At 51.0% G+C, this 14,088-nt stretch overlaps 4 protein-coding genes and 1 pseudogene across 4 annotated transcripts; 2 read left to right on the top strand and 3 right to left on the bottom strand.

The window, feature by feature from the left end:
* Nucleotides 1-1,411: 1,411 nt before the first annotated feature.
* LOC146442576 (feather beta keratin-like) lies at nt 1,412-1,747 on the bottom strand. Its single transcript, XM_085049930.1, has one exon. It carries the CDS (start codon nt 1,745-1,747, stop codon nt 1,412-1,414), a length of 336 nt encoding a protein of 111 aa, XP_084906056.1.
* Nucleotides 1,748-4,153: 2,406 nt separating this feature from the next.
* Nucleotides 4,154-4,489, top strand: LOC146442575 (feather keratin 2-like). Its single transcript, XM_085049929.1, has one exon. It carries the CDS (start codon nt 4,154-4,156, stop codon nt 4,487-4,489), a length of 336 nt encoding a protein of 111 aa, XP_084906055.1.
* Nucleotides 4,490-6,848: 2,359 nt separating this feature from the next.
* LOC146442574 (feather beta keratin-like) lies at nt 6,849-7,184 on the bottom strand. The gene has a single exon (XM_085049928.1). The coding sequence runs from the start codon at nt 7,182-7,184 to the stop codon at nt 6,849-6,851; it is 336 nt and encodes a 111-aa protein (XP_084906054.1).
* Nucleotides 7,185-9,616: 2,432 nt separating this feature from the next.
* LOC146442573 (feather keratin pseudogene) lies at nt 9,617-9,954 on the top strand (annotated as a pseudogene).
* Nucleotides 9,955-12,309: 2,355 nt separating this feature from the next.
* Nucleotides 12,310-12,645, bottom strand: LOC146442572 (feather beta keratin-like). Its single transcript, XM_085049927.1, has one exon. It carries the CDS (start codon nt 12,643-12,645, stop codon nt 12,310-12,312), a length of 336 nt encoding a protein of 111 aa, XP_084906053.1.
* Between the last annotated feature and the right edge of the window lie 1,443 nt (nt 12,646-14,088).

Here is a 14,088-nt window from a genome sequence, read left to right as displayed (position 1 = left end):
GCTTCATTTTCCCATTGGGAAGACCAGATCTGCCCATGACACCTCACATGGTAGCTCACCAGTGCTGAGCAGGCAACAAGAGTCACCTCTCCCTGCTTGGTCATAACAGCTTTCCAATCCTGCCATGGAAATTTGGGACCCTTTTCCCACAAGGGTACAGGGACACCTCCTGCTCCATTTCTTCTCAACCAAAACCACAAAGGCTTTTTCTCAGAAGAAAACAGTTGTTCTAATTGATACCCAGACATTCTTTCTTACCTGGGCTAAATCCCCAAGAAAGACCACTTGGCAGGTGCCCTTGCTGACCTCCAGCACATGTCCAGCACCACTCAGGTTTTCAGTGTTGGCCAAGTGTTTACAACTCCTGGGCTAGAGCACTGGAGCCTTGCTGCCATCTGGACTTTGGGATGCTGACCATAAGCCTCTGGGTCCAGCCCTTCAGACCCTTCTCAGGACACCATGGTCGGCACTGACACAACCCAGACTTGGCACAGATGGACACAGCCTCAGGAGCAGGACGTGGAATTGCACAGTTCCACAAAGACATGCTCCCATCAAGTCAGAGGGGAGCATTGGAGTTCACCGACTGTCTGTTAGTAATTATTGCTTATTTTCTTACAGGAACTCAACATTAACACATAGAGATAACGAGCCGTGAAACTTGTAGCTTGAATGTGGAATGGCACAAGGAAAAACAGATGAAATGCAATTGCTAAAGAAGAAAAGAAGTTCTCATTATGAGAGTGGTCCCTGAGTGGAAGATGTGGGGGAGCCTCTGTCTTGGGAGAGCCAACAATGTCCTGTCCATGGTGCTGGAAATTCTTCTCTTGCTGACTCTGCTTGAAGAAAATGGAATGAAGTGCTTGCACTCCTGGGCTCCTTCCCAAGGGCAAGGTATTATGTCTGTTTGCTCAGAGGGCTTGAGAATCCTGCAGTGAAGAGATGTAGTCAAGTGTGTGCTGGCACAGAGGGACATTGCCAGAACCATGAGCAGGAGAGATTAGTTGTGTCCAAGCCTTTAGCGTATCCAGTGATGGACTTGTGTCAGGTTTTGGAGGTTTCCCCTCCTCCTTGCTTCCTGTGCCTCTCTTGCTTCTTAGTGGTTAGGACGTATTTCCTAGAGAAAAGTGTTGTGCCTCTTTTCCACTCACTCCAGTGCCCTGTTGAACCCTGGCACTCTGCTGGATGAGGCAGTGAGACCAGTGGAATAGAAAAAAGGAGGCGACATCTCAGTTTTTAAGGTAGGAAAATTTTATTGATGCAGAAGAACAAAGCGAGAAGAGAAATAATAATAAGAAGGGACCCAGTGTGAGGTAGAAGGAGTGCAACCATCAGCCAAGGTTCTTTTCTTGCACAAGCTGTTGCCAGCGCAGCGAGCTGGTGGTGCTGTCAGGAGTGGTGCTGAGGGTCCTTAGCAGTTGTAGCCACCTCTTCCGCCATAGCAGCCCAGGCCTCCCAGCCCATAGCCAAATCCACGGCCATAGCCAAGGCCATAGCCAAAGCCACCAAATCCACCAGAGATGGGCTGTCCCTGGGCACTGAGCTCACTCCCAACAGCAGCCCCAGAGGTGGATCCGACAGCAGTGCTCTGGGGGAAGGAGGTCATGATGGGTCCTGGCAGGGTGACCAGCACAGGAGAAGGGTTGATGATGACACGGGAATCCTGGCATTGCAGGGCACAGGGCTCGTTGCAGCTGTTGGCCAGCGGGGTGGGTCCGCAGGGGCGGCAGAGGTTGTTGCAGGCCATGGGTGTGGTGTGGAGGGTCCCTGGAAGAGAGGGGAGTGAGGCAGGGTAAGGGTGTGGGGGAGTGAGGGGCAGTGCTGGAGGAGGGTGAGGGATTGTAGAAGCTATTGGTGGGTCTGTGGGGAGGCGTGAGGGCTGCAGAGGGCCGGGGCTGGGAGTGCTGGAAGAGAGGGGCCAGGGGTGCAGGAGCAGGAGGTTCAGGGGCTTGATGCTCACCTGGTTGTTGTCAGGAGCAGGAGGAGAAGGTGTGAGGAGAAGTGTGTGAGGGAGAGAGGCTCTGGGCTGGCTTTTATGCTGGTCCTGGAGGGGTGGGACAGTCTTGGTCCATGGCCTTGGGGCATTTTGGAGGCAGCATGTTTTGTTTGGCCCAGCCTAGTGGGTCATGATGTGGGAAGAATTTTCCTTTGTGTGATTCTAGAGTCTCATGCCCTTCCATTGATGCCATCTCCAACTGACCTTGGCGGCAGCTTTTAACTGGGAGGTGGTATTTGGGAGGATTTTGTTGTTCGATGTGTGTCATGGAGGGCTGAATAAACATCCAAAGCCCAGGGGAGCTGCTATGTCATCAGTGAGGTCAATTTGTGGCACTCATGTTCTGTGGTTTTTGGGTTCCCTGTGAAGACTGGACCGCTCTGTTCTGTGTCACTGGATGTCCATCAGTCATTGTGTTGCACCCAGGGATGCTGAGGGAGTGTTGATGTCCTGGGCAGGTCACTCTGCAAGAGCTTGGAAAGGTCCCAGTTCCTGGAAGCACCTCAGGAAGAATGAAAGTGATCTCATGGTCCTGTGTCTTGAACGAGATCAAAGGAAAATATGGAAAATGTGAGGCTGTTTGGAACAAATTTGTTCCAGTGTTATTGTCCTTTTGGATTTCTCAAATTTACATGACAATGTAATCTGTAATTTCAAGTGTATTACTTTACCACGTTAGGAAATCTGAGAAGCAAACAAGAAATAGGGCCAATCCCTTTGCTCCCAGGCTGGTCTGTGACATCAATTTATTTATTCCGCATTCAAGCCATAGGGTTTCATAACTTATATCCTCCAAGTTATAGTATTATGTTCCTATTAGCAAATAAGCAGGAATTACTAATGAAGGGTCAACAATTTCCTCTTTCCTTCTCTGTTCTGAATCAGTCACTCCTTTATGGAATTCCGTGATTTCAAGTCCTTCATTTGAGTCTGCGTCCATTTCACATTGGCAGGAGCCTTTAAGTGCCCATGTTAGAGATCAAATTCTGGTGCTGTAGGTGCAGGATGAAGACTTGATCAAAGCTTTGGAGAGCTGGAGAGTCATCAGTGAGGTGGCCCTGGGGCACTGGACTGTGTGGTGTGTTGGTGTGTGAAGAGTTGGCCTCAGTCTCTCACATCCCTGAGAGGCTGCTCTGGGCTTTGCAGCTGTTTCAAGTAGGAGGTGTTTCCCATTCCACCCCATTCCCCTTCTCAATGCAATTTTCCCAGCTGGTAAAGCCTGACAGGAGATATCACCTTTCCAATTGGTCATGCCCTGTGAGTGTCTTGGTGTCCCACTTGTCTGTAAAGATTCAATATTCAGGGTTTTTGGATCGTGACCTGGGCTGTGTGTTGAGGAGTGAGATCGCTGCTCATGGCAGTGTCTAATGATCAGAAAGAGCATTAGGAATTTGCCCAGTATTTTTGGAGGTGAGCATTTCATGATCCTCAGGAAGCCAGGCAAGTCCAGGCTGTGTCAGTGCTCAGCATGGTGGCCAGAGAATGGTCTGAAGGGCTTGTGGCCTGGACTGTCCCTGAAACGGGGGGGAAGCTGAGAGAGCTGGGAGTTCTTTCAGGCAGAAGGCAGGAGTGCAAATGGGATATGTTCTGAATATGCCATGGCATGACCTCAGATGACACCTCAGACCTCCTCCACTTTGGTCAGATCTTCTACGTGTCCTGACACACACCATCAACAACCACACACTGGTCTCTAATTCTCTGAAATAAAAGCTGCCGCCAAGGTCAGATGGACACTGCCTGAAGGGAAGGACATGACAATGTAGAGTTGCTGGAAGAAAAACAATGCACACCTCAGCACTCTGCACGCTGGGCCAGGTAACCTGCTGCTGCCTACCACCAAAATGCCCCAAGGCCATGGGCCAAGGCTGTCCCACCCCCAAAAGACCAGCATAAAAGCCAGCCCAGTGCCTCTCTGCCTCACACACTTCTCCTCACACCATCTCCTCCTGCTCCGGACAACAACCAGGTGAGTCTCAAGCCCCTGGCCCCTCTCTTCCAGCACTCCCAGCCCCAGCCTCAGCAGCCCTCATGCCTCCCAACAGACCCACAACAGCCTCCACACTCCCTCACCCTCCTGCATCACCGCCCCTTGCAACCCCACCACCCTGCCCTGCCTCACCCCCCTCTCTTCCAGGCACCCTCCACTCCACACCCATGGCCTGCAACACCCTCTGCCGCCCCTGTGGACCCACCCCTCTGGCCAACAGCTGCAACGAGCCCTGTGCCCTGCAATGCCAGGATTCCCGTGTGGTTATCCAGCCGTCCCCTGTTCTGGTGACATTTCCCGGACCCATCATGACCTCCTTCCCCCAGAGCACTGCTGTCGGATCCACCTCCGGGGCTGCTGTTGGGAGTGAGCTCAGTGCCCAGGGACAGCCCATCTCTGGTGGATTTGGTGGCTCTGGCTACGGCCTTGGCTATGGCCGTGGATTTGGCTATGGGCTGGGAGGCCTAGGCTGCTATGGCAGAAGGGGTGGCTACATCTGCTAAGGGCCCTCAGCACCACTCCTGACACCACCAGCACAAGGCTCTGGCAACTGCTCTTTCAAGCAAAGCACCTCGGCATGTAGTTGCCCTACTTCTACCTCACACAGGATCCCTTCTTCTTCTTTCTCTTCTCTCTTCATTCTTCTGCATCAATAAAATTCTTCTGCATCAAATCCTGAGACTCCTCCTTTTTTTTTTTTTTTTTTTAAATTTCACTATTCTCTCTACCTCACTGTGCACAATGGCAGGGCTCAACTGAGCATTGGAGTGAGTGGAAAAGAGGCAAAACACTTTTCTCTTCGAAATATGTCAAAACCAGTAAGAACCAAGAGTGGTACAGGAAGCAGGGTTGGGGGCAACCTTCCAAAAGTGTCCACAAGCCCATCACTGACTACACGAATGGCTTGGACACAACAAATCTCTCTGGCTCATGGCTCTGTCAAAGACACTCTGTGCCAGCACACACTTGACAAAATCTCTTCCCTGCAGGACTCTCAAGCCCTCTGAACAAACAGTTATAAAACCTTTCCCCTGGTCAGGAACTGTGGAGTGCAAGCACTTCATTCCCTTTAGTTCAAGTAGAGTCAGCAAGAGCAGAATTTCCAGCACCATGGGCAGGTCAGTGTTGGATCTCCCATGACAGAGACTCCACCACATCTTCCACTCTGGGACCACTCTAATAATGAGAACTTCTCGCCTTCTTTAGCAATTGCATTCCATCTGTTTTCCCTTGTGCCCTTGCCCTCTTCTCCTGCATTTGTGCAGTGCTGAGAAGAGCCGATGTCCCTCAAATTCATTCCCTTCATTCTGGGATTTACGCGCACTGATGACACCTCCATGTCCACCCTTGTCTCTTGGCAATCCCAGCACTCTCAGCCTCTCCTCTAGGAATGTTCCTCCAGCCCCTTTAGAATCTTTCTGGCCTTGAAATTGTCTTGATTCCGTAAATCTGCTTCATTTTCCCATTGGGAAGACCAGATCTGCCCATGACACCTCACATGGTAGCTCACCATTGCTGAGCAGGCAACAAGAGTCACCTCTCCCTGCTTGGTCATAACAGCTTTCCAATCCTGCCATGGAAATTTGGGACCCTTTTCCCACAAGGGTACAGGGACACCTCCTGCTCCATTTCTTCTCAACCAAAACCACAAAAGCTTTTTCTCAGAAGAAAACAGTTGTTCTAATTGATACCCAGACATTCTTTCTTACCTGGGCTAAATCCCCAAGAAAGACCACTTGGCAGCTGCCCTTGCTGAGCTCCAGCACATGTCCAGCACCACTCAGGTTTTCAGTGTTGGCCAAGTGGTTGCAACTCCTGGGCTAGAGCACTGGAGCCTTGCTGCCATCTGGACTTTGGGATGCTGACCATAAGCCTCTGGGTCCAGCCCTTCAGACCCTTCTCAGACCACCATGGTCGGCACTGACACAACCCAGACTTGGCACAGATGGACACAGCCTCAGGAGCAGGACGTGGAATTGCACAGTTCCACAAAGACATGCTCCCATCAAGTCAGAGTGGAGTATCAGAGTTCACTGACTGTCTGTTAGTAATTATTGCTTATTTTCTTACAGGAACTCAACATTAACACATAGAGATTACGAGCCGTGAAACTTGTAGCTTGAATGTGGAATGGCACAAGGAAAAACAGATGAAATGCAATTGCTAAAGAAGAAAAGAAGTTCTCATTATGAGAGTGGTCCCAGAGTGGAAGATGTGGTGGAGTCTCTGTCTTTGGAGAGCCAACAATGTCCTGTCCATGGTGCTGGAAATTCTTCTCTTGCTGACTCTGCTTGAAGAAAAAGGAATGAAGTGCTTGCACTCCTGGGCTCCTTCCCAAGGGCAAGGTATTATGTCTGTTTGCTCAGAGGGCTTGAGAATCCTGCAGTGAAGAGATGTTGTCAAGTGTGTGCTGGCACAGAGGGACATTGCCAGAACCATGAGCAGGAGAGATTAGTTGTGTCCAAGCCTTTCACGTACCCAGTGATGGACTTGTGTCAGGTTTTGGAAGTTTCCCCTCTTCCTTGCTTCCTGTGCCTCTCTTGGTTCTTAGTGGTTAGGACGTATTTTCTAGAGAAAAGTGTTTTGCCTCTTTTCCACTCACTCCAGTGCCCTGTTGAGCCCTGGCACTCTGCTGGATGAGGCAGTGAGACCAGTGGAATAGAAAAAAGGAAGCGACATCTCAGTTTTTAAGGTAGGAAAATTTTATTGATGCAGAAGAACGAAGAGAGAAGAGAAATAATAATAAGAAGGGACCCAGTGTGAGGTAGAAGGAGTGCAACCATCAGCCAGGGTTCTTTTCTTGCAAAAGCTGTTGCCAGCGCAGTGAGCTGGTGGTGCTGTCAGGAGTGGTGCTGAGGGCCCTTAGCAGTTGTAGCCACCCCTTCCGCCATAGCAGCCCAGGCCTCCCAGCCCATAGCCAAATCCACGGCCATAGCCAAGGCCATAGCCAAAGCCACCAAATCCACCAGAGATGGGCTGTCCCTGGGCACTGAGCTCACTCCCAACAGCAGCCCCGGAGGTGGATCCGACAGCAGTGCTCTGGGGGAAGGAGGTCATGATGGGTCCAGGAAAGGTCACCAGCACAGGAGAAGGGTTGATGACAACACGGGAATCCTGGCATTGCAGGGCACAGGGCTCGTTGCAGCTGTTGGCCAGCGGGGTGGGTCCGCAGGGGCGGCAGAGGTTGTTGCAGGCCATGGGTGTGGTGTGGAGGGTCCCTGGAAGAGAGGGGGGATTGAGGCAGGGAAGGGCAAGGGGTGTGAGGGGTAGTGATGCAGGAGGGTGAGGGAATGTGGACACTGCTGTGGGGCTCTAGGAAGGCTTGAGGGCTGCAGAGGGCTGGGGCTGGGAGCGCTGGAAGTGAGGGGCCAGGGGTGCAGGAGCAGGAGGGTCAGGGGCTTGAGGCTCACCTGGTTGTTGTCAGCAGGAGCAGGAGGAGAAGGTGTGAGGAGAAGTGTATGAGGGAGAGAGGCTCTGGGCTGGCTTTTATGCTGGCCCTGGAGGGGCGGGACAGTCTTGGTCCATGGCTTTGGGGCATTTTGGAAGCAGCAGCTCTTGTTTGGCCCAGCCTAGTGGGTCATGATGTGGGAAGAATTTTCCTTTGTGTGATTCTGGAGTCTCATGCCCTTCCATTGATGCCATCTCCATCTGATCTTGGCGGCAGCTTTTAACTGGGAGGTGGTATTTGGGAGGATTTTGTTGTTCGATGTGTGTCATGGAGGGCTGAATAAACATTCAAAGCCCAGGGGAGCCGCTATGCCATCAGTTTTGTCATTTTGTGGCACTCATGGTCTGTGGTTTTTGGGTTCCCTGTGAAGACTGGACCGCTCTGTTCTGTGTCACTGGATGTCCATCAGTCATTGTGTTGCACCCAGGGATGCTGAGGGAGTGTTGATGTCCTGGGCAGGTCCCTCTGCAAGACCTTGGAAAGGTCCCAGTGCCTGGAAGCACCTCAGGAAGAATGAAAGTGAGCTCATGGCCTTGTGTCTTCAACAGGATCAAAGGAAAATATGGAAAATGTGAGGCTGTTCGGAGCAAACTTGTTCCAGTGTTATTGTCCATTTGGGTTTCTCCAATTTACATGACAAGGCAGTCTCTAATTTCAAGTGTATTACTTTACCACGTTAGGAAATCTGAGAAGTAAACAACAAATGGGGCCAATCCCTTTGCTCCCAGGCTGGTCTGTGACATCAATTTATTTATTCCGCATTCAAGCCATAAGGTTTCATAACTTATATCCTCCAAGTCATAGTATAATGTTCCTCTTAGCAAATAAGCAGGAATTACTAATGGAGGTTCAACAATTTCCTCTTTCCTTCTAAGTCCTGAATCAGGCATTCTTTTATGGAATTCCGTGATTTCAAGTCCTTCATTTGAGTCTGTGACCATTTCACATTGGCAGGAGCCTTTAAGTGCCCATGTTAGAGATCAAATACTGGTGCTGTAGGTGCAGGATGAAGACTTGATCAAATCTTTGGAGAGCTGGGGTGCCATCAGTGAGGCCAGCCTGTGGCACTGGACTGTGTGGTGTGTTGGTGTGTGAAGAGTTGTCCTCAGTCTGACACAGCCCTGAGAGGATGCTCTGGGCTTTGCAGCTGTTCCATGTAGGAGGTGTTTCCCATTCCATCCCATTCCCTCTCTCCATGCAATTTTCCCAGCTGGTAAAGCCTGACAGGAGACATCACCTTTCCCATTGGTTCTGCCCTGTGAGTGTCTTGGTGTCCCACTTGTCTGTAAGGTTTCAATAGTCAGGGTCTTCTGGAACTTTACATGGGCTGGGTACTGAGGAGTGTGATCACTGCTCTGGGCAGTGTCTCATGAACAGACAGAGCATTAGGAATTTGCCCAGTATTTTTGGAGGTGAGCATTTCATGATCCTCAGGAAGCCAGGCAAGTCCAGGCTGTGCCAGTGCTCAGCATGGTGGCCTGAGAATGGTCTGAAGGGCTTGTGGCCTGGACTGTCCCTAAAACAGGGAGAAGCTTAGAGAGCTGGGAGTTCTTTCAGGCAGAAGGCAAAAGAGCAAATGGGATATGTTCTGAATATGCCATGGCATGACCTCAGATGACACCTCTGACCTCCTCACTTTGGTCAGATCTTCTACATGTCCTGACACACACCATCAACAACCACACACCGGTCTCTAATTCTCTGAAATAAAAGCTGCCGCCAAGGTCAGATGGACACTGCCTGAAGGGAAGGACATGACAATGCAGTGTTGCTGGAAGAAAAACAATGCACGCCTCAGCACTCACCAGGCTGCACCAGGTAAAAGCTGCTGCCTGACCTCCAAAATGCCCCAAGGCCATGGGCCAAGGCTGTCCCGCGCCCAAAAGACCAGTATAAAAGCCAGCCCAGTGCCTCTCTCCCTCAAACACTTCTCCTCAAGCCTTCTCCTCCTCCTCCTGACAACAACCAGGTGAGTCTCAAGCCCCTGACCCTCCTGCTCCTGCACCCCTGGCCCCTCTCTTCCAGCACTCCCAGCCCCAGCCTCAGCAGCCTTCATGCCTCCCCACAGACCCACAGCAGCCTCCACATTCCCTCGCCCTCCTGCATCACTGCCCCTTGCAACCCCACCACCCTGCCCTGCCTCACTCCCCTCTCTCTTCCAGGGACCCTCCACACCACAACCATGGCCTGCAACACCCTCTGCCGCCCCTGTGGACCCACCCCGCTGGCCAACAGCTGCAACGAGCCCTGTGCCCTGCAATGCCAGGATTCCTGTGTGGTTATCCAGCCTTCTCCTGTTCTGGTGACATTTCCCGGACCCATCATGACCTCCTTCCCCCAGAGCACTGCTGTTGGATCCACCTCCGGGGCTGCTGTTGGGAGTGAGCTCAGTGCCCAGGGACAGCCCATCTCTGGTGGATTTGGTGGATTTGGCTACGGCCTTGGCTATGGCCGTGGATTTGGCTATGGGCTGGGAGGCCTAGGCTGCTATGGCAGAAGGGGTGGCTACAACTGCTAAGGGCCCTCAGCACCACTCCTGACACCACTAGGTCACTGGTCTGGTAACTGCTCTTTCAAGCAAAGGACCTCGGCATGTAGTTGCCCTACTTCTACCTCACACAGGATCCTTTCTTCTTCTTTCTCTTCTCTCTTCATTCTTCTGCATCAATAAAATTCTTCTGCATCAAATCCTGAGACTCCTCCTTTTATTTATTTTTTTTTTTTTAATTTCACTAGTCTCGCTACCTCACCGTGCACCATGGCAGGGCTCAACTGAGCACTGGAGTGAGTGGAAAAGAGGCAAAACACTTTTCTCTTCAAAATGTGTCAAAACAAGTAAGAACCAAGAGTGGTACAGGAAGCAGGGTGGGGGCAACCTTCCAGAAGTGTCCACAAGCCCATCACTGACTACACGAATGGCTTGGACACAACAAATCTCTCCTGGTCATGGCTCTGTCAAAGACACTCTGTGCCAGCACACACTTGACAAAATCTCTTCCCTGCAGGACTCTCAAGCCCTCAGAACAAACAATTATAAAACCTTTCCCCTGGTCAGGAACTGTGGAGTGCAAGTACTTCATTCCATTTAGTTCAAGTAGAGTCAGCAAGAGCAGAATTCCCAGCACCATGGGCAGGTCAGTGTTGGATCTCCCAAGACAGATGCTCCACCACATCTTCCACTCTGAGACCACCCTCATAATGAGAACTTCTTTTCTTCTTTAGCAATTGCATTCCATCTGTTTTCCCTTGTGCCCTTGCCCTCTTGTCCTGCATTTGTGCAGTGCTGAGAAGAGCCGAAGTCCCTCAAATTCATTCCCTTCATTCTGGGATTTACGCACACTGATGACACCTCCCCGTCCACCCTTGTCTCCTGGCAATCCCAGCTCCCGCAGCCTCTCCTCTAGGAATGTTCCTCCAGCCCCTTTAGAATCTTTCTGCCCTTGAAATTGTCTTGATTCCCTAAATCTGCTGTATTTTGACATTTGGAAGCCCTGATCTGCCCATGACACCTAACATGGTAGCTCACCAGTGCTGAGCAGGCAACAAGAGTCACCTCTCCCTGCTTGGTCATAACAGCTTTCCAATCCTGCCATGGAAATTTGGGACCCTTTTCCCACAAGGGTACAGGGACACCTCCTGCTCCATTTCTTCTCAACCAAAACCACAAAGGCTTTTTCTCAGAATGAAAACAGTTGTTCTAATTGATACCCAGACATTCTTTCTTACCTGGGCTAAATCCCCAAGAAAGACCACTTGGCAGGTGCCCTTGCTGACCTCCAGCACATGTCCAGCACCACTCAGGTTTTCAGTGTGGGCCAAGTGTTTACAACTCCTGGGCTAGAGCACTAGAGCCTTGCTGCCATCTGGACTTTGGGATGCTGACCATAAGCCTCTGGGTCCAGCCCTTCAGACCCTTCTCAGGCCACCACGGTCATCACTGACACAACCCAGACTTGGCACAGATGGACACAGCGTCAGGAGAAGGACGTGGAATTGCACAGTTCCACAAAGACATGCTCCCATCAAGTCAGAGGGGAGCACCGGAGTTCACTGACTTTCTGTTAGTAATTATTGCTTATTTTCTTACAGGAACTCAACATTAACACATAGAGATTACGAGCCGTGAAAGTTGTAGCTTGAATGTGGAATGGCACAAGGAAAAACAGATGAAATGCAATTGCCAGAGAAGAAAAGAAGTTCTCTTTGGGAGAGTGGTCCCAGAGTGGAAGATGTGGTGGAGTCTCTGTCTTTGGAGAGCCAACAATGACCTGTCCATGGTGCTGGAAATTCTGCTCTTGCTGACTCTGCTTGAAGAAAATGGAATGAAGTGCTTGCACTCCTGGGCTCCTTCCCAAGGGCAAGGTATTATGTCTGTTTGCTCAGAGGGCTTGAGAATCCTGCAGCGAAGAGATGTTGTCAAGTGTGTGCTGGCACAGAGGGACATTGCCAGAACCATGAGCAGGAGAGATTAGTTGTGTCCAAGCCTTTAGCGTATCCAGTGATGGACTTGTGTCAGGTTTTGGAAGTTTCCCCTCTTCCTTGCTTCCTGTGCCTCTCTTGGTTCTTAGTGGTTAGGACATATTTTCTAGAGAAAAGTGTTGTGCCTCTTTTCCACTCACTCCAGTGCCCTGTTGAACCTTGGCACTGTGCACGGTGAGGCAGTGAGACCAGTGGAATAGAAAAAGGAGGTGACATCTCAGTTTTTAAGGTAGGAAAATTTTATTTATGCAGAAGAACAAAGAGAGAAGAGAAATAATAATAAGAAGGGACCCAGTGTGAGGTAGAAGGAGTGCAACCATCAGCCAAGGTTCTTTTCTTACACAAGCTGTTGCCAGCGCAGCGAGCTGGTGGTGTCAGGAGTGGTGCTGAGGGTCCTTAGCAGTTGTAGCCACCTCTTCCGCCATAGCAGCCCAGGCCTCCCAGCCCATAGCCAAATCCACGGCCATAGCCAAGGCCGTAGCCAAAGCCACCAAATCCACCAGAGATGGGCTGTCCCTGGGCACTGAGCTCACTCCCAACAGCAGCCCCGGAGGTGGATCCGACAGCAGTGCTCTGGGGGAAGGAGGTCATGATGGGTCCTGGCAGGGTGACCAGCACAGGAGAAGGGTTGATGATGACGCGGGAGTCCTGGCATTGTAGGGCACAGGGCTCGTTGCAGCTGTTGGCCAGCGGGGTGGGTCCGCAGGGGCGGCAGAGGGTGTTGCAGGCCATGGAGGGTCCCTGGAAGAGAGGGGGGATTGAGGCAGGGAAGGGCAAGGGGTGTGAGGGGTAGTGATGCAGGAGGGTGAGGGAGTGTGGACACTGCAGTGAGGCTCTAGGAAGGCTTGAGGGCTGCAGAGGCTGGAGCTGGGATTGCTGGAAGAGAGGGGCCAGGGGCGCAGGAGCAGGAGGGTCAGGGGCTTGAGGCTCACCTGGTTGTTGTCAGCAGGAGCAGGAGGAGAAGGTGTGAGGAGAAGTGTATGAGGGAGAGAGGCTCTGGGCTGGCTTTTATGCTGGTCCTGGAGGGGCGGGACAGTCTTGGTCCATGGCCTTGGGGCATTTTGGAGGCAGCAGCTCTTGTTTGGCCCAGCCTAGTGGGTCATGATGTGGGAAGAATTTTCCTTTGTGTAATTCTGGAGTCTCATGCCCTTCCATTGATGCCATCTCCATCTGACCTTGGCGGCAGCAGCTTTTAACTGGGAGGTGGTATTTGGGAGGATTTTGTTGTTCGATGTGTGTCATGGAGGGCTGAATAAACATCCAAAGCCTAGGGGAGCCGCTATGTCATCAGTTTTGTCATTTTGTGGCACTCATGGTCTGTGGTTTTTGGGTTCCCTGTGAAGACTGGACCGCTCTGTTCTGTGTCACTGGATGTCCATCAGTGGTTTTGTTGCATCCAGGGATGCTGAGGGAGTGTTGATGTCCTGGGCAGGTCACTCTGCAAGAGCTTGGAAAGGTCCCAGTGCCTGGAAGCACCTCAGGATGAATGAAAGTGAGCTCATGGCCTTGTGTCTTGAACAGGATCAAATGAAAATATGGAAAATGTGAGGCTGTTTGGAACAAATTTGTTCCAGTGTTATTGTCCATTTGGATTTCTCAAATTTACATGACAATGTAATCTGTAATTTCAAGCATATTACTTTACCACGTTAGGAAATCTGTGAAGTAAACAACAAATGGGGCCAATCCCTTTGGTGCCAGGCTGGTCTGTGACATCAATTTATTTATTCCGCATTCAAGCCATAAGGTTTCATAACTTATATCCTCCAAGTCATAGTATTATGTTCCGATTAGCAAATAAGCAGGAATTACTAATGGAGGGTCAACAATTTCCTCTTTCCTTCTCTTTTCTGAATCAGTCACTCCTTTATGGAATTCCGTGATTTCAAGTCCTTCATTTGAGTCTGTGACCATTTCACATTGGCAGCAGCCTTTAAGTGCCCATGTTAGAGATCAAATTCTGGCGCTGTAGGTGCAGGATGAAGACTTGATCAAATCTTTGGAGAGCTGGGGTGCCATCAGTGAGGTCACCCTGTGGCACTGGACTGTGGGGTTTGTTGGTGTGTGAAGAGTTGGCCTCAGTCTCTCACAGCCCTGGGAGGCTGCTCTGGGCTTTGCAGCTGTTTCAAGTAGGAGGTGTTTCCCTTTCCATCCCATTCCCCCTCTCCATGCAAT

This window comes from Lichenostomus cassidix, chromosome 2 (genome assembly GCF_008360975.1).
Source record: "Lichenostomus cassidix isolate B80296 chromosome 2, HeHo_3.0, whole genome shotgun sequence".
NCBI lineage: Eukaryota > Metazoa > Chordata > Aves > Passeriformes > Meliphagidae > Lichenostomus > Lichenostomus cassidix.
This window is presented reverse-complemented; position numbering and strand designations above follow the sequence as displayed.

What these genes read in the sequence shown, in the direction of transcription:
- LOC146442574 (XM_085049928.1), bottom strand. Translation starts at nt 7,184, where the DNA reads ATGGCCTGCAACAACCTCTGCCGCCCCTGCGGACCCACCCCGCTGGCC.
- LOC146442572 (XM_085049927.1), bottom strand. Translation starts at nt 12,645, where the DNA reads ATGGCCTGCAACACCCTCTGCCGCCCCTGCGGACCCACCCCGCTGGCC.
- LOC146442575 (XM_085049929.1), top strand. Translation starts at nt 4,154, where the DNA reads ATGGCCTGCAACACCCTCTGCCGCCCCTGTGGACCCACCCCTCTGGCC.
- LOC146442576 (XM_085049930.1), bottom strand. Translation starts at nt 1,747, where the DNA reads ATGGCCTGCAACAACCTCTGCCGCCCCTGCGGACCCACCCCGCTGGCC.